Source organism: Manis pentadactyla, chromosome 8 (assembly GCF_030020395.1).
Source record: "Manis pentadactyla isolate mManPen7 chromosome 8, mManPen7.hap1, whole genome shotgun sequence".
Taxonomy (NCBI): Eukaryota; Metazoa; Chordata; class Mammalia; order Pholidota; family Manidae; genus Manis; species Manis pentadactyla.
Window position 1 is genome coordinate 135800774 of NC_080026.1, and position 19102 is coordinate 135819875.

General features: G+C 45.5%; 2 protein-coding genes across 7 annotated transcripts in view; one reads left to right on the forward strand and one right to left on the reverse strand.

Moving 5' to 3' along the window:
• DOCK1 (dedicator of cytokinesis 1) overlaps positions 1 to 19102 on the forward strand; it is a 480397-nt gene that overhangs the window by 202960 nt on the left and 258335 nt on the right. The gene's annotated exons all lie outside the window — the stretch shown is intronic.
• Positions 253 to 19102, reverse strand: part of INSYN2A (inhibitory synaptic factor 2A) — a 57161-nt gene continuing 38311 nt past the window's right edge. Inside the window, exons 3-4 of one of the 2 annotated variants that reach the window (XM_036899032.2) lie at positions 17557 to 17628; positions 253 to 2718 (exon numbers count right to left, since the gene is read on the reverse strand). In XM_036899032.2, coding sequence (XP_036754927.2) covers positions 2535 to 2718; positions 17557 to 17628 — 256 coding nt within the window. In that variant the 3' untranslated portion in view covers positions 253 to 2534. The remainder of the gene's footprint in view (positions 2719 to 17556; positions 17629 to 19102) is intronic. The other variant, XM_036899033.2, reaches the window with a different exon arrangement.

The following is a 19102-nucleotide window of genomic DNA, read 5'->3' on the forward strand; positions in this document are numbered from 1 at the left end:
CTGTGCTTCCCGAGGCTCGTCTCCTCGCCCAAGGACCCCATGACGTTCTTTTTAGCCTGAACATTTTTCCCTTTTTATTACTTTCTTAGGTTACTTTTGTTTTCCAAAGTGATTAAGATCATGAAATAAGTGTAATAGCCACACAAAACATTACCTTTGATTTTTTAATTTAAAAGTTAATAAAGAACTTAGTGACAAGTATAATAATTTAATCTCTATACGTAATGCCGTGAGAACAACTACATGGGAGGGGGCACTGTACTTTGTGTCAGAGTTTGTAGTTGGAGCTTTCTGAGGAGAACTCATCAGTTAATGACACTGCAATTAAACTGTGAAATGAGTCTGAGAATCTTTTTTTCTGTTCTAAAGATTTATTTTTAAGTAGGAATTAGCTTATCTCCAATTTCCTTTTTGACTCTGAAAATTGTGTTTTATTTTAGTTTTTTGGTCTAGACTGCTTTCAGAGAGTGACATTATTTCTAGTAGGACATCTTCTTGTTTAGACAGACGTCAAGTTCGAATTAGAAAGCTGCTATGAACACCCTTATTGCATTTCACTAAGATAGCTGGGATTCTTAAAACACAGGAGAGAGAACTTGTTGCAAACATTTTTGTAACGTTAGTTAAAAACAGTATAAAATACATGAAACATTTTTTAAATTTTATGTCTACATGAAACAATCACACTTTCTTCATGGTGCACGACGGACTTGCTCATCCTTCTTCAACAGAAATATTTCTCTGTTGTTTGCTGATCTTCAAGGACTTACACCCTCATAGAGTGTTTCCACGAAAGATGTGTGTTTTTCTTTTAATTAAAGTGAACATCTGCAGTGAAGTTTGAGTAATCCCCAAAGAATGCTTACAAACGTGATAGACTCTTCCATTTTTTTTTTTGGCCTGGTCTGATTGCTGATCACTAGGTCTTTGCAAAATCAAAACACTTAGAACTAAAATAGATTTGCTGTTGATTCAGGAGGAAAATGCGTGGCAAGAAATAGCTCCAATCTGAAAAAATGCAGGTATAGACTCTCTCACCAAGGGTGGCCACTTGGTTTGTGGTGTCTAATCAGTGAGGTGTGCGTGTTGGCCCTAGATGAGATAGGAAACTGTTGGACAGAAACGTGAAGACTAGATTTTCTTGTGTGTTCACAAACTATTCAAAATTTAAGTTGTACAAAAAAAGGCAAAATAAGATCCTTACTTCCTATTGTGAAAAGCAAAAGGTTGATAGACAAAGTCATTAATCGACTAGGGGCTTTTGTATTTTTTATAAAAAGATATTTGCAAAGGTGCAAAGGAATGAGTGAAAAAATAAAGGAACTGAGATTTATATTGCAATGTGTAATCAAAAGAGAACTCTAAGCGTCACCATTTATTTAAAAAATACCTAAAAACATTTGATTCACAGCTTTCCCCTAGGTATGTCAGTTAGGTCAACTTACTAATAGGTTAAATGTAGGTGACATTAAGTTTGTTGGTAGCAGCTATACCAAACACGCCATTTCTCTTTGAGATGGTCAGTTCTTCTACAGTTGTTACAGAGCATAACGACTTGTATAAAAAAACGTCTGGCTGCGTTTTTGGTGATGAGCAATGTCTCCCAAGGTTGATTCACAGAAACACTTTCCAGTGGCAGAGAACACCTGTGATTTATTGGTGACTGCATTATCCATTGTGTATCTCTGTGTGTGTGTTCAGATTCTTGCCAGAATTTATCATTTCGCCTTCGGGTACCAAAAGATTAAAAATGAGATCTAAGAAAGCTTAGTGTCCAGTATAGCTCTGACCTTGTCAACTTGCGGTGATTAAAGGCGTGTCCTGACTTTGGGGGACTCCTGGCTGCTGGCCATTTGGAAAAGGAGCAGTGACCATGTGGCAGGTCTGGAGATGAAGAGAATGCTAAATTTGAGGTGTCAGTGTGACACTGAGATGTGGTCACTTGGCTTAGCGCTACAGCACGTGAAGGCAAATATACAGAGTCACATTTGAAAGATTATTCATGGTCTCTGACCACTTGAAAAAATTGTGCTTTCTCCGGAATTTGATGTGCTGAAAATTGCACTCACCCCCTGCTTATCTGCAAAATTGAACATAAAAATGAAGTCCTTTGCAAACATAAGGCTTGCTTTTTCTTCTCATTACTTAAAAAAATTAATAGAGGCTTGAAAATAATTATGAGTTTTAGCTGTGTACAGAGTGACAGCCTGCCATTTCACAGGTCGATAACAACATAACACTTGCCCATTGGGGTGGGGGCATAGAATTTTTACTCGTCATCTTTGACTACGTAAGTTTCTTTCAGATTTTACACCCCACATCCGTGAACTGCAAAGAAGAGCTGGCAAGGTGTGACCTTGAACCCCTTGCTTCTGTTAATTACCTGTTAGTACAAAGGCCTTTTTGGTAAGCAGGGTGGGAACTGGGTGGTGCCTGAGTCAGCCAGTTTAATAGATCCTATTCATTTTGGAAAAGGATTTGCTTAACTCCAGGGGGATTTAAAGAGGGCCTTTAGACTCCAAACACCACGAGTTTCAAAGGAACCAGAGTTTCCATCTTCCATGCTTTTTCGATTCAGTTTTGGATTTTTGCTTGGGAGTTGAGGAGTAAGTCTCCTGAGAGTAAGGCGTAGGTGCGACCTGAGCTTCCTCGAAAGGATGGAGCTTCCTCAGAACTGGCTGGAGTTTGTCTTCTTGCTGTTTAAAGTCTAGCTCCACACTGGAAAGAAAAGAGATGGAAGAATTTAATGCTTGGTCTTTCATATATAAAGATCCCCTTAGTGGCAGCAAAATTTGGCAACATCCTACCAGTATAGTGACCATTCGTATTATGTTTATAATACAATCTGATATTGAGTCATTGGCTCTAATGTGTTTTAGCTTTACTTCACTGAACTGTTTCAGGTAGACTCATTTTCTGTGAAAAATAACTTATTTGCTTTGATTTCGAATCTGCAGTTTTATTAATGTACATGATTGGTGTCAAAGTATATAATGAGGCTGTTGAAACGAACAAGGTGGCATCTGAATAGCCCTTCTGCTTGTCCATGGACTTGTACACATGTGCGTCATGGAGTGACTGACAAAGGTATGCGTGTTCAGAGGTCAGCTCAGTACAGAGATACCAGGGGTAGGAAAGCTCAGTCCCTGTGCAGCTTTCCACAAGCCCAGAGAAACCTGGTTATCTCACCTGAAACAGTTGTGAAATGAAATGACCTTAGCTTATGTTCTTGCAAAATCTCATCTGCCTGACAACCTGGTAAGAGCCAAAATATCCAACACTGGGGAAAATCGTTTGTTTATCAAAAGTCAGCATCATTGAATGATATTTCGTTGTTATCTCAGACAGCTTGTCGGGATAAAACATAGATAGTCTTTGGGAGAAAATAACCCCAAATTGTAATTACATGCTAAAGCCATAGTGTGTGAACACGTCGGCCACATGGGAGGACGTTTTCCAGTAGTGACGGTTTTGTTAGAATGACAGGATTAAAGATGATTTTTAAGTGTACGTTGTTTCTTATGAACTATATTGAAAGGATGCTCAGCCCGCTTAGAGCCCTCTTCTCTTTGTGGCATTAGAAAGGCTCACTGTTGGTCTCCTAACTCCATGTAACCCCTGATGGATTCCCTTGGCATTTGGGATAGGACCCCCTGGTTCAGTGACACCCCAGCCGTGGTGAGCCGTGCTCCCCTTCTACTGACCTTCCCTGCACCCCTATTATTTGAGCCTGGGTGCTGCATCACACCAGGCCTCCAGAGAATTCTGCTCTCTGCTCCTTCTGTGTCTGGTCTGGATGCCAGACTAAATGTCAGTAGATTTCAGTAAAGGCTCAGCAGTGATGATAATACATGAGCTCATAACATTTTATATCCAGTGGAACCGAAAACCATTTATAAACATGAAATCCTATTGATTTTGAGAACCATTAATCCTAGCCAAATTTTGACATCTTGGAAAGACAAAACAGCAAAACTGCATTATCCAGAGTTTTAATAACAAGTGCAAGACCCAGCTAATGGGCCATTTTATGTTCTAAATCCACTCTTCCATTTTTCTTATCATCAAAGACTATACTGTTACTGGTGAAATTAAGAATATTGTCAGAGAAGTTTATGGCTAGTTACCCCCTGCTTCCAAATCAAGAATTATTTTTTTACTTTGTCTCAAAGGGCTGCAGTTGACAGGAAGTAGCATAAAGCCACATGAACTCATGCCTTGCTAATTTAGTGATAAGGGAGGCGTAGTGCCTCCTGTGGGTGGGGGTGACAAGTGCCTATCTACCTACATGCTGCTCCTGTTGAAACCTGAGCCACGTGTCTCGTGGTGCTGTATGAAGCACGGAGATTTCCATCCTGCCTTCCCACTGGACGTTGAGGGCAGTGGGGACTCAGCCAAATTCAGTTTCCTTCACTGCCCTGACTGTCTCACTGAGTTACGGTGAGGACCCCCTGCACTCACACACACCCTCCCTAAAGTAAAAAAGTTTCCTAAACTATAAGGTGCAATTTCAATGTAATTTTATCCTTATTATCTATGATTCGCTAATTGTGTGATTGGAATGAGAGCTAACAGTGTTGAGATAACTATTAAAGAACTCCCCAACTTGGACATCGAACAGGGAAACAACTTTGCAGCTGAATCTGTGAGTTAGAGTTTCCAGTACGGTAGGTTAGGGATGAAAGAGTAATTTTATCAAGGCTCTCCGTTAATAGTGAAAGCAGACTAGACTCCTAGATCATAACATTTCAACAGCCCAGGTGGGTTTTGAGTTATTAGATCGGAGGGCAGGTGCTAGCATTTCCTAGAACAACTGTACACTTCTGGGTATCTGCAATTATTGAATTCCCATTAAACAACCACATTGGGAATCCTGTTATTAACCAATTTATCACAGCGCAGAACCATGTAATCACGGAGTAATCTGAGTTCTTGTTAACAAAGTGACTTGACTTTATCTGTTGAGTTGATCCCTATTTGCACTCCCCCATGACTATAAGCTGCAGCTAGGCACAGATTTCTTCCTGGAGCCAGTGTGTGTGACCTTGAGTGATTCCTGGGAAATGACTGCAGCAGGGCCAGCGAGGTGACCTTGAGCTGTGCGCCTCCTCCACCTTCTGTAACCTGCGAGCTGTGGTGCACCTGCCTCTGAGGGGATGCGTGTGACGGGCCGGGCTGGCTATCATTACGTGGGCGTTGTGTGCTTTGCTGTGTACACTGCTTCCTGCCTGGGACATTCCTCGCTGGGGAAGGAATCCACCAAATCTCCAGGTTCAATCTAGAGCAGCAGAATCTTGCAGGAGAGGGCAGTGAATTGTTCGGCCCACTCTGGCTGACCCAGAGCAGAGGGCCCTTCAGTCTGAACAGCCACATGGCCAGAAGAGAGCAGCAGCCAGCTTTGGCTAAAGTAGAGGACGTGGACAAAGGCTGCCAATGGACATTCTGGGGCACTTTGACTCTGTGCACAGCCCCCGCTCCCTGTGTAACACAGCAAGTTGTTCGGACAGAGAGGACCTTGGGGAGGCGGCCTGGGGGAGGCCATGGCCCTGCTTCGGGCCTCACCATTGATGAGTGACACCAGTGTGGGGATGTGGCCCAGCATGCTGCCTGGACACCGTGTGGCGTGTATTGTCACCCCTGCTGAAGGCACTGCTCCTGCCTTCGTGGCGCTTACTTTCCCTCCTGCCTGAAACACCTGTCTAGGCTTGTGGTGTGGCTGGCACCTCTGTCCCCAGGTACATGTTTCTCTCTCTCCCACCACCTCTGGAAAATCCCCCCTGCCATCTGTCTTGTTTCCTACTCACCATGGATAACTGTTTCTGTTGTTCTGCCCACCCCTCCAGTCCCCACCCCCCAATTGAGGGTGCCATGACCTGGGGACTCGTGCCCGGGCCCCCACCAGGTGCCAAGTCATTACTAAATTACCGAACGAGCAGAGAGCCTGGAAGGGCGAGTCCCACCCACCTTCAGTCCCGGGTGGGCTGCAGCGCTCTGTGCTGGGCAGTGAAGCCGCGGGTGCGCCCCTCCTCCCACTCGGGCTGCCCTGCCCGCTGCTGGACGGCGCTTCTCCTGGAGGCGACGCGGACCCGCCCCTGGCATGGTCCAGGCCTGGCTCCCATCTCTCAGACCGGAACCGAGGGCGAGTTTGAGACATTCAGTGCCAGGCACACCGGGATCTTCTCGGAGAATCTGTAGTTGGATCTTAGAAAGGATGAGTTGGGTCGGCTGGGGCGCTTGTGAGTGGCCAGCTGCTCCTGTGCTCTGTTCAGGGGAACTGGGGTTGTCATTTTACTCTCCTTCCATTTTTCCTGGGACCTGGAGGCAGGCTTGGGCCTGAGCTGTGGCCCTGGTGGTACTCTCCCCTGATGTCGCTTCTGGGCTCTGTCAAAGGCAACATGCCTCCCAGAGTGGCTCCCACGCACAGGCTTATTACCTCCATTACACAGGCAGACAGAGCTGTTTGTATTCCAAGTCCGGGCTCCGGCTCTCATTCATGGTCTCTTAGGTCTGCACTGGGGTTCACACAGCCCACAGCAACCTCCGCAGTCCCCAGGCCCAGCAGCACACGTGGGGCAGGAGGCTGGGGGCAGTGCCACTCGTCCTCTGGTGTGATCTGGCGTTTGCAGTGATGCATATATCCTGTTCACACACTTCTTGGGAGGATAAGCAATCTGGAAAAAGTCTTGACTGACTGTGGAGTTTGAAAACATGCGTGTGAAGGGGCTGGAGCCAAGCCAGCCTTACCTGTGCTGGGCATTCTGTACGTCAACACCTGAGTAAAACCCAGGCTGCAGACTGTGCGGTGAGATGGAAGGTTCCCAGGACTGGGAGCTGGGTCCATGTTATAAGCCCCTGGAGCTGTCGTTTGCCTTTAGACTCTTCTTTTCCCAGCCCATGTCCTCTTCCTCCTACCAGACAACCCGGCCATCTGACAAAGTGCTTTTTGTGTTGAGAACCCCATGAAGCTGAGGCTGCACCTCGATGGTGGTACCACGAAGCCCCTCGCAGCGTCTATATGATTCACTGTGACGGGGATTAGAGAAACGGGGCATAGATTTAATATCTCCGGTTGCTTTCTTTTAAAGAAGGAAGTTTTAAGTATAGGGACTCTGCTTACAAAATTAATATTCTGTACATTTCCAAGGAAATGAAAAAATCTGCCCTAAATCTCAGGCTGCTCTGTCAGCCAGCACCCAGCTTTGTTTTTTTCCCACAGACTCTGCGAGGCTTGCACTAACCTTGTCCCTGCACATGAGGGGATTCTGCAGGCGACTGTCTCCAGAGCTTCCCCAGCCGGTGCTCTGCTTGTCTATATCCCTATAAATACAAGGACCTGGCCCCAGTGTCCTTAGCAAGCTGTCGGCTACTCAAGTTAATGGAAGGGAGGGTATTTAAAACACCCCTTTCTTCAATCCCTTGTGAGTAGCAGTTAAGAGTTAAAAGCAGGTGAGTTTGGCTCTCGATCATTTGTTTTCTGGAGTCGAAGAAAACCCAAATCTCTGATTTCTCTGGGCTCAGCAATGCTGGCTGGCTTGGTGGGCTGTCAAGCAGAGGCCTCTGTTTTTAATTCTCTTTGAATTAGATCGCAGAGTCCCCTGGCACTGTCTGTGACTCAGACTGACTCACGTTCTGCTGCTGTGGATAAATCATGTCTCCTTTGGGGACCGGAGCTTTCCAGGCTGTGATGATAGGGGATGTGCTCCCGCTCGGGTTTCTGTGGAACCACCACGTGTGTGGGGGACACGGTGCGTTGGGTATGCGATGGCTCTAACTGCGTGGATCTGGACGGGACAAATGCGTCCCCGAAGCACAATGTTTTATGTCTGGGGCTAAAATCTGGCCAGCTTCACATTAGCACCATGGAAGCAGTGTTGTTCCGAAGAAGCTGATAGTTCGGCTCTGCATTCCAGGCCTGGCTTTCTCCCTCACAAGCTTGATGAATTCGGGCAAGTCTTCTCTTTCTGGGCCTCGGTTTACATATGTGACCCCAGCCACACCTCCAGGCAGTGGAAGAGACATGACCCAAAGTAGCCATCACACTCCCCTCCTGGACACATGTCCATGTGCGTGAGGGGCACATGCACCCAGCATGTCCCGAGTCAAGTCTCTGCTCCAGCCTGCTGCTCTGTCCTCCCCGACAGCCAGTGGCCATCATCCAGCCTGCTGGCTGAGCCGTGCCCCTGGACCTGTCCTTCCTGCCTGCCCCCACCAGCCGGACCGGGGCTGTGCCCTCAGCTGTCTGTCGCTGTGTCCTTCCTCCTCGGCCTTCTGCCTCTGCCCTCGCCCAGATCTTCAGCCCTCTTCTCCTTGGCCATCGGAACAGCCGAGTCTCATGCTTGCTTTCGCCATTTCTTGCCCCTCCCTCCCTCACTTCCTGGTTACCCATCTTCAGAAACCCTGAAACTCCCTGACGAGCCCTGCTCCTTCTTCAAACCCAGGTCACATGTCACCTCTTCTTTCTGTGCATTTTCCAGAAGACCATGTCTGCCGCCCCTCCATCCTGTCCAAACTCCTCCGGAAAAAGCAATCCCTTAGGCAGGGTGGTCTCACATTTTTTACTAGAGCATGTCTGTTTCATGTTGGATTGTAGCTAGTTTTTCTCAGGACGGTGCACTCATCGAGGGTCGGACCACGTGTAATTCATCTTAGTCTGTGTTGCGTGCAGTACAGTGCTAGCCTTAGAGCGCACCTGCTGTGTTTGCAGAGCAGGAGGAGCAGATACACAGGGCCCACACCCTCTCATTTCTGGTCTCAGCAGACTGCAGCTGCTCTGTTTTCTGCTTTACACTGATCCTTTATTCATCAGAATGAGTATGTGTGCAAAAATAGGCCTATACGTTGCATACCTATATTACATATATATGGATCGCATCACAATAGTGTCAAATATGAATACCTTGCATTACTAGCTTTTAATCTTAGAACACAAAAGTGATTCATCATAACTGAATCCTTCTCTCACCCTACTTCACATGGCAGGGGCATCATCTGAGTTTAAAGCATCACTGTAAGGTTTCATATACCAGAAATAGATGGGTATTCAACAACCGTAATACCAGGACTAAGATCCGTCCCCTTTTCCTGGCATGCAAAGGCAAGGGAATTCTGGTTACAATTATGAAAAGCAAAACTAGAGCCAATACCTTAGCTGTAAATTATATCTGAAGTATCCACAGTTACAGTTAGACAGTGACCTTCCCAAATACATACTGGTGGTTGTATCCTGGCCTCCCTGGAGAACAGGCACGTTCCTTTCATGCTTGACCAAAGCCCGATCCTCGGTGTCCATCTTCCCTGTGACTTTCTCTGCAGTACAAATACTGGTCTGGCACCCAGGCCTCATCTAAGTGCCAGACATTGAAGGCCAGCCAGATGCGCAAGGATCAGGGGATCAAGTTTCAGCTCCCGAAAAGTTGTGCCGTGGAGGTCAAAGGCAAAAAACTCAAGCCCTATTTATAATTTCCATCTATAATAGTTTCTCAAGTAGGAAAGGGACCAGATCACTAACAAGAGTGTCACTGTGTTACTGTCTTATGCTGTACTCCTGGCAAGCTACAGAGATCATACATTATAATTAAAAGGGATTCATAATTCTAAATGTAGCCTGCCAATATACTGCTGGCCCTGGACTCTACAAAGAGCATACGGTTCTTTTATCTTTGGGCAGAAGTGCATTGTAATTGCAGTGAAAAAGAGAAATCAAATGACTCTCCAAAACTGGTTGTAGTGAGTGTGGCAGGTGCCAGTGGTGGTCAGGTGAACTGAGTGGGGTCAGCTGGGATCTTGGCCACCATGTCGTTTGCTCTTTCCATTTTGAAGGTGGGCATTCTTCTGCCCAGAGAGGCAAATGACTCCCCAAGGTTACGGTGCTGGAGCTAATGTGCCCAGTGGCCCACTCCTCTGAGCTACCAGCCCAGAACTCTTGAGTTCCAGATATGCCAAGGAGCTCCCCTTCTCTGCCAACATGAGCTGAGAGAGCCATCATCTGCATTGATAGGAAGAATGGTCATCTCACCACGCAGACCAGAGAAGCATCAGATTCTTGTGCCTGTCCTCTGGTGTCACCAGTGGCTGGTTAAACAAACCCCCAGAGTCCCCACCCACTGGCCCTCCAGGGATGTCATGTCTCTGAGAGGAACTCCTTCAAGACAACTGGTGGGAGAGAAGAGTGTGCTGGGTGCTTCCAGCAGCCGTTGTCCTCTCTGGTCATTCCTTCCCCCAGGAAATGTCATGCTCTGTCTCAGGGCGTCGTGGGAAAGACTGAATCCTATATCCAGCCCCTAGAAAAATTTCCATATTCATCTAAAAATGAATCACATTTATTTTCTCAAGAAATTGACAAGTGTACCCCTCCCACAGTGTTGCACAATGTTGGTGAATATCTCTTCAGCTTTTACCTTTGGGCATAAATAAGCAAAGGTGGCCACCACAAGAGGAGGGTTATCAGTCTAATTAACCCTTCTCTGCTGAACGAATATTAACTACGTCACAAATCATATGTTGAGATGTGCAATCAGTTTGCAGTTTTACAGCTGTAATCAGTTCTGTAGCATCTAATATGTATGAGTTACATGTTAGAATTAAGGTTTTTTTTTTTAAAGGGTACTAAAATTTAAAACCTTAACCTATTGGGGGAAAAGAAACGATGAAATTTGCAACTGAAATTCAAATAGAAAAAACTTGGATATTGACTTTGAGAACTTTCAAGGAGAATTTTAAGGTCTGTTAAATCTTCCATACTGCCATTTAATTGTCTTTATTTGAGAAAATATTTCCTTCCACCAGAATAACACTGTCTAAGGGATTATCCAGGGAATCCTTTCTGTCATCTTCCTCCCACCCCATCACTCACTGTAAATACTGAGCAGAGTGCCAAATATTAGACAAAAGGCTAATTTCCTCCGCATCAGTTCATGTTGTTAAAGAGCTTATTTAATATGCACAAGTGGTGCTAATGAAGGCAGGACTGGAAAGGTGCTCCACTAAGGGATTATTACTAAATGCCAAAGGCTGTGAAGGTCCCACCCGCGTGGGCTCTGGACAGGCTCTGAAGTGGCACCATTTCAGCACACAAATGCAATGACCTCTCTTAACGGTAAGACTCCACTAGTCACGAGGCTTCAGTTCCGGGGCCTGTCCCGACCATGCACCCCTCTCAGCAGCTCCGCTCCTCCTGAGCACCAGAATCAGGGCAATTTCTGTGCCCATTTGTGTCTGGAATCCGCATCCTTGGGTTTTGTGATGTTACTGATGATACAGTGAACTACCAGGGAAGAATTAGAGAAAATGCAACCCATATTCTTCCTTCAAACTCATAATATTAGGGTGTTTTGTTCATCCTTTCTGAAATCCTCCAATCATTTTGGAAAGAATCTGCAGAATTTAGCAACTTCTTACTTGACCAACAGATTGCAACATACTGGCAAGTTCTGCAGCTGCTGGAAAGCGAGTGCACACGTGCAGCAAGGCGTCTCCTTCCGTCCTTGGGGAGCCTCGGGCCGTTTCTTCTTCCAGTCCCTGCCAGTTGTTCTGAACTCTCCGGGGCGGGGGCAGAGAGGAGCTTGGAGAGCAAGTCTAAACCCTCCCCAGCACGGGCTCCCTCCACAATGGCCCTGTTTCCGTCAGCTGTCCCCCACATGGCGCATCGCGCATCCTTCAGCTCCTCCTTATGCTGCCTTCTGCCACCGTGTGGCGACCCACACCACAGGAGGCTCCCTTTGGTCAGGGCTCAGTTACGACAGTCTTAGGGCAGCGGTGTTCCTGGGCTTGTCTTCAGCCAGGTTACAAACTCCTCCCCGTGTTCTAAGAGTCCCATGAAACGCGCTTGCTGAAGAAGTGCATACAAGCATCAGCTGGTAAGGGCTCGGGTGTTGTATCGACATGGCCGTTTGGAATCCTGCCCCTGCTGACCATCAGTGGATCGCGTCTAATGGTGCCACCGGCCGTCCTGCGTGCTCTCTCCCTTCATGGGGGAAAACGAGCAGGTAGACCCTTGTATTTCAGCCCACTGAGGTTCAGAGCCCACTCATGGATCTGCCGCGTGATTAGTAGCATCGCCTGAGCCTTGACGATACAACTGAAGCAGGGTGGACAGTGTCCTCACGGAAGGTAACATTTGATTCAGGTCTTGGAGCTAAACGGTAAGATGTCTAACACTTTACAGGAAGATTTTAAATTCTGGCAAAGGTTCAATTTAATTAATCTGAATCCACATTATTATTACTATCTTTTAAATCTTGCTTTTGTTTCCAAAAGCCTTTGAATTGAGGCTTTCACATGCAATTTTCATGAAATTGTACAAATCTGAATTCAAGCCATTTTGTTGTGGCGTTATTTTACGACTTAACCACCTCAGTGAAGGAGGGAAGTGGTGTGTTTCATCGTTCCTTCTGGAATCAGATCTGAACCAAAGGTGGATCATCCGAGCGTGACCCATCAGATTAGCCTCACGAGAGAAGCAAGCACTAAGGTAGGCTGGGTACAAAATCTTTGCTTGTGAACAAAGATTATATCAGTAATTTATCCTTAAAACATTTTCTGAAAAAAATTGTAGCATATTGTGACAGGAAATATGGATGATAAGCTAGAAAAGTTTTATTACAGAGAACTGAAACTTGTATCTCTTTTAATCTTTTTTCATGCTGAGATGGTCTTTAATTAGAATTTCACAATTGGTCTGGATCACAGTTGAAGGGATGTCATTTTAGGGAAAACAATGTAATCGTGTCAACCACCCCTAAATTTCCAGTTAAGGAAAATGTCACTTCTGAAACTTGGGTTTCAGCCGACTAGAGAGCAGGGCAATCGACTCACTGCCCAAGAACGGTTGCTTGTTGCTACATAAATCGATTTGCCAATGCAGGAGTGGATGTTATTTGGTTGAGAAATGCCTTGTGACGATCCACACTTTTACCCTCCGTGTGTTTTCTGTTGAAACTCTCGGACTCAATCCTTTCATAATTGTAAATCACTGACTCATGAGATTTCAGGGCTGCAAGGGACCTATCTGATCCCTTAGTGTGATCCTGCATGACTTAGAGATTTACTGGCCGCCCTGCCAAGAGCAGCGAGTCGCGGGTCAGCCCTCACCGGTGGTGCACCCAGTGTGGGAACAGCAGGCTCTGCAGGCTGATGTCGCCGACCTTTCCCTGTAGCACTGGCAGCCTTTCAGCCTAAAATGGCTCCAAGACCTTGTCTTTTTGTTGTGTTTTCCAAGTCCTTTATATTTCCATGACGGACTTATTTTTTACGGAGAAACATGTACTGCCACCCATGGCAAAGGTATATATTTATTACCAAACTGTGTTGATAAAACCACAGGCGGCCGGGTCTTGAACATGGCACCCTGTGCATCTCCCTGGGCCGAGGGTTACTGGAAGGATGGTGGATTCTCCTACTGCTCCTAGAGGGCGATTGGGTTTCGAGTGAAAAGCAATGTATAAATGCAAGAGAGGCAGGGTCAAGTTCACTGACCTCCAGAGCTTGCTGCCTGCCACCAAACAGGTGTGACAAATGCTGGATATGCCTGCTTACAGGGTCCCCGTGCTCTCCCAGCCTCTGGGACCACCCCAGCCTTCTGGAGCCCTTTGTCATTTTGAAATTTGAAAATGCTTAACCTATTGAATTCTCAGGTCCTCCAGGCATCACTGCAGGGTAAAGACCTGGAAGAGTGGTAGATGTGGTGGTTCTGAGATTTATGGGAACATCCCTGAAGCCTAGAGCTTGGAAACCACTGTGAGGACCCTGCCCTTGAGCTAAACCTAATCCCTTTTCTGGAATCGTTGATAGAGCTGTGCGCAGGAATTGAAGGAGAACATGTTTGCAAGGGAGAAGAATTGATTTTAATCATAAACCCTTTGAAATTTGGATACTCTCTCTGGCTCACTTTGGGTCTCCACTTCTGAAACACTGGCTACCAAGTCAGGGTCACCTGAACAGGTGATTCGTCCTGCCCAAGTACTACTGAGTTCTCAGAGTTTTTCTACCAAAGAAGCCTCTATTCAGCATGACCCCTTTGTCATGTGCTGATTGAATCACTGGGCTGACAGACAACTGAGGAATCGCCTGGCTGGCTTCTCCTTCGTTCCCCTTTCTTTTTTGGCAAAGGGATCCCCGAGGGAAGTTAGCTATCTCAGGGTATCAGCAACTGCCAGCTATCAGCGTGGACTCAGATGCAAGTCTTTTGAGAGACAGACCGTCTTCCCTCCATCCTCTTATATTATCCTTTGGTATTCGGAATGGGATTTTAGAAGCCCCCTTAACTGCCTTGCTGGATTAATCACCCCTTTGTCCCCGTCATGATGTAACTGACACACACATAAAGAAAGCTGAGTGCTCCTGGCAACAGGCTTCTCTGCTGTTGACCTGTGACCCTCTGTTGTTTATTCTCCAGCTGCTCACCAAGAGGATGTGTTTGGATCTGTTAAAGCCATTTGTACTCATCATTGAAATGATGAGAGTTATGTGAATGTTACATAAACCATCATAATGTAACTGAGGCAAGAGAGAATGATTTCTGTGAGTTAGATGTTTTAGAAGGAACAGAGTGCTACAAAATAATGAATGTGAAAAGGTAGAGGAAATAAGCATTCAGAAGGAATCTGAAATCCTGATTTTACCATAAGACCTGGCTCCCTTCAAAACAAGGAGGGTGGGTGTGATGCCTGGAAGACAACTTAGAACTCTAGTGGGGTCACCCACATTCATGGAAAATCATCTGGGCCTCAAAATATTGGCATGACTCTAAGTCAGGAAAATGGACCATCTCAGTTTTTATCATTCAAGTTAAAATAATGTGTTGAAGGCTGAGATTCCCCTTGACTGGTCGTTCACCTAGTTGACCAGAGGGAGCTTTCACTTTCTCTCATCATCAGTAAAAGTCAGAAAACTCTTGTCTGATGTCAATAACCAATGTGTAAAGAGTAACTGCTGCATTATTTATTGACATACAACATTGTGGAAGATAATAAGAGTGAAATGTTAATTATTTCCAACAAAAAGGAATAGGAAAATTGGGAACCAGTTTGAGGAGCTGTATATGTTCACCTTGGTAGTAATATCGAGATCTTTACATGGATTAATAATCGGAACACTGGCTTTGGGAGGCAGGGATCCCACTGAAATGTTACTGTTCAGCCTTCCAGAGCAATTTCTGTTGGCGGCACAAATGGGCAGTTGGGGAATTTTTGTAATCGCTCTGACAGGAGAGATTTTAAAATTCTTTCCTGAAAGACAAATCTAAACCTCCACTTTTTCTCCACTTTCCCCACCACAGGGATGCTTTGCTCATTTGTGGGGCCGACAGTAGGGTCTCCTTGGCTGCAGAAGGCCTCTTCTCTGTTCAGTTCCTCAAGGTGACCCCTCCGGACCAGCAGTCTCTACAGTCACAACTTTGGTGAAAAGGTCTCTCTGAGCAGGCGTGCCGGTTCCCAGTGGGCAGGGAATCACCGAAGTGATCACAATGGCTCCATCCCCTACCTGGCCAGTCTGCTAAATTTTGACACATTCCTGTGATGGCCCCAGTTCTGCTGAAAACTAGGACCACCTTGGACCCCTCACACATTTCTGGTTCAGGGAGAACATCCCAGACAGGGCCCTAGTTTCTTGCAAGGTCATCTGGTGACCTTGTCTGGGAGCAGGCAGAGGAAACCACGACCCTGGACACCCCCAGTTCTTCGGAGCAGCCGGCCAGTGACTGGGGTGCTGGGAATCATGCAGAAGGCTGGTCGAGCCAATTCTAAATAATAACCACTCAGGGCTAATTACTAACAAAGACAAATTCCTGTCCTCCACAAAGCTTGTTGAATCACTTTTAAGGTCACGTTTACTATAAGTTACTTCTGGATTTAGAGCTAAATTTATATAAATTACTTTGCTTACATGGAGGAGTGTCCTAATAAATTCTTTTTTCTGTTGCTTGTAAAATGTGAAATGGGTTTTTGCTTGTCAGGCTTCCTCTCTGGATCTTTTCTGGAAGTATTTGCTCATTTCTGCTTTGGTGCATTTAAAGACTGCATGAGCTCTGCTCCCGTAGTAACAGCGCTGAGCTGTGCGGGGAGATGTCAGGCACCTCACTCCTGATGGACTGCCGGCAGTGGATGGTTATTCTGTGTCAGAGTCACCTCCCTTCAGCATGGGGTCAAGACTGTCTTCCACAATATGAGTGCAGCGAAACCCACTTTCCGAACATCTCGGCAAGTCGCTGCTCTGGTGCCCGGGATGCTTCGAGCAGTGCAGGCTTTCTCAGCCTTGGCACGACTAGCATTTGGGACCAGAGGACTCTGTTAGTGGGGGCTGTCCTCTGCTTTACAGGATGCTAACACCACCCCTGGCCTCTACCTACCAGATGCCTGTAACATTTGCCCAGTTGCGACAGCTGAAAATGCCTCCCTCCAGACTTGGCTGGACGTCCCCTGGGAGGCAAAATTGCCGTCTGTTGAGAACTGCTGGAGGAAGATATGCTAGAGTGACGTCCGCACTTATGTCTGCCTCTTGGTTTCTTCTACCTGTTTCCAGACAAGGTCACCAGATGACCCAGCTCTGCTTTTGAAGAACCTAGGGCCCTGTCTGAGATGTTCTGCCGAGATGGGAGATGTGTGCTGGGTCTGAGGTTGTGTGGACCCAAGCTTTCTGCGGTGCTGAAGACATTTACACCCTCTCCTGGTCTCTCCCTTCTTGATGACAGGATGGTAACTTTGAAGATATTTTTAGAGGGTGCATTTGGGGAGAGATGGGAGTTTATTTACACATTTTTAGGTATGTAACTATGCAGTTAGAATTGTTTTTGATTGTTTGGCAAATCAACTAAAATTGTTCTCCAGACTTAATTTTAAAAAACAAACTGAATCATAATAAGTCTTACTGCTCTCCTATTTTGTTTGTGAAAATTACATTTCTGAAAAGAAAAAAAAAGACTAGCCTCTCTGAAGGTTGTTACCTTGTCTGAATATCCTAAATTATTGCCGAAAGCCTAGTAGGGCTTTTGCCTGTCTAAAGTTTCTGCTGTAATCTTGATGATGTGAGTAATGTAAACAAACTTCAAATAAAAAAAAAAAAAAGAAAAACAGCTGTAAGGGCTCTAGTTGGGATTATGTCCCAAGAGACACAAGTGCCCCAGTCCTTGTGAGTTCCCGAGAAATAAATCACACATTTGATGTGAGCGGCCTGAGCTCTTCTGTGGTATTCCCGGCACATCCAGTGGTTTCCAGACTTTGGTCTCTACCACCTGAGGAGCTCATATCTCAACCTTCCAGGAACACAAATGGCATTGCCCATGGTTATCGATTCTGAGGGAGCAAGCCATCAAACTTAAACCATTTTCTGAAACCACTAAGATGCATTTGCAAGGTCAATGAGTTCGAGCTCTCTCTCATTCTGTGATGGTATGTCTGGGGTTGAGTATTTAAGAAATAGCTTAGAATTATGGTCAAGGAAGGTCCTTTACTTTTTGTCTGCTATCGTCATCCCAGCACGGCCCCCAGGTGATTCTTGCATTCGTGGGTCAACATCATTTGTCATTCATAATAAAAAAGTGGGAGGAGGGGAATGTTGACATACCTATAGATAATGCATGCACTGTTCCTGCATGTGTCACAGTTAGCTGTGTCTTGCCCAGTCCGATATGAAAGCCTACAAGATAAGAACAGGAGAGCATTACAAGTGGTGGCTGGTGGTCGCTGGCTTTTGTAGAGCAGACGCCTCAAAGCAGATGCTTTCCCAGTGCCTGTTTGTGATGGTAATGGATACTGATGAATGTGTGTTTTCCATGTCTGTGCATTTATTGTATACATACAGTGCAACATCGACAGCTAAGATGATGCTTAAATTCGATTTAGAAAGGGAACGTAAGTTACTAGATGAGCTAAATAATCTGATTTTGTTGGAAGTTGGAATTTGGGATGTTTCAGTGCAGCTTTATATTGATGGTGTTTCAAAAGAGTGTTGGGGGAAAGGCAACTGCAGATACGCTGGTTTGAAGGCTTCTTTTTTGCCCCATCACCTCTCGGTTTGCTTGAGTACAGGACTGCAAAGCATGGGCCTGAGACCAGATTCCACCGTTGGCCTGATTTTGTCCAGCAAGCCAAGGGTGGATTTTATTTACATTTTTAAATGTTTGCAAAAATGATACTATTTGGAATGCATGAACATGAATGGAATTCAGATTTCAGTGTCCATAAAATATTTAGATCATGACAACAAAAAATAGTGAACATTTTCACATAAGTCCCTATATAATATCCTCGATTTTGCCTCTTGGTTTCCAAATTCCAAACACTCTTTATCCTCTGGCTCTATAGGGCAAGAAACATGCTGTTCCCGTGGTCACGTGTCCCACCGCCATTGTCACGCCTTGTGCTCTGCTTTATTCTCAAGGGAGTCCCGCCAGCCTTATGAGGCAGGATGGGTTTTTTTTGGGGGGGGCGGTTGGAGGGACAGAGAGGGAGCAGTGCTAATTCTCTTCCCACTAAAGAATCACTAAAGAATCAACCTGAGAGTATGTTTTGGAGCACACTGTGGAAGGCTATATGAGCCTGAAGGTCTGATGAGCGTGGCCTTGAACATTTCTCAGCTCTGTCACCACCAGGAAGTAGTGTGGGGATGGATTCCAGGTTTCTTCTTTCAGCTTACCTTTCCTTTCTGATTATTTTTAAGAGTCAGGCATATTTTTTCTGAATATTATTTTGTACCTGGGACAAATAAGATAACCAGAATCTGTTAAATTTGTGGCAGAAGAAAAGCTTCTCCCTAAAGTGAGTTTATACACAGTTTGGGGGCAAATTTACATTTATAGAGTCACTCAGTATAGTAATAGTATGCACAAATGGTTTTCTGTCAACATTGATAGTCAATATTTGTATCACCTTCACTATGTAAACTTCTTTTGTATGCATAGTGGATTTTGAATTGAAAATAGCTTTTGTTTTCTTCATTATGTTTTGTGTTACATAAACATTTGACTAAAGGATTCCCCACTCACTGCTGTGTTGTTTCAGTGAGCTTTGGTAGACTCAGATTTGACCATTGAATTTTGTGCATTTTATTTATTAATCAGTGACCATATTCTGCCCAAAAGAGCTGCCAGCCGTGTCTGTGACCCACCATA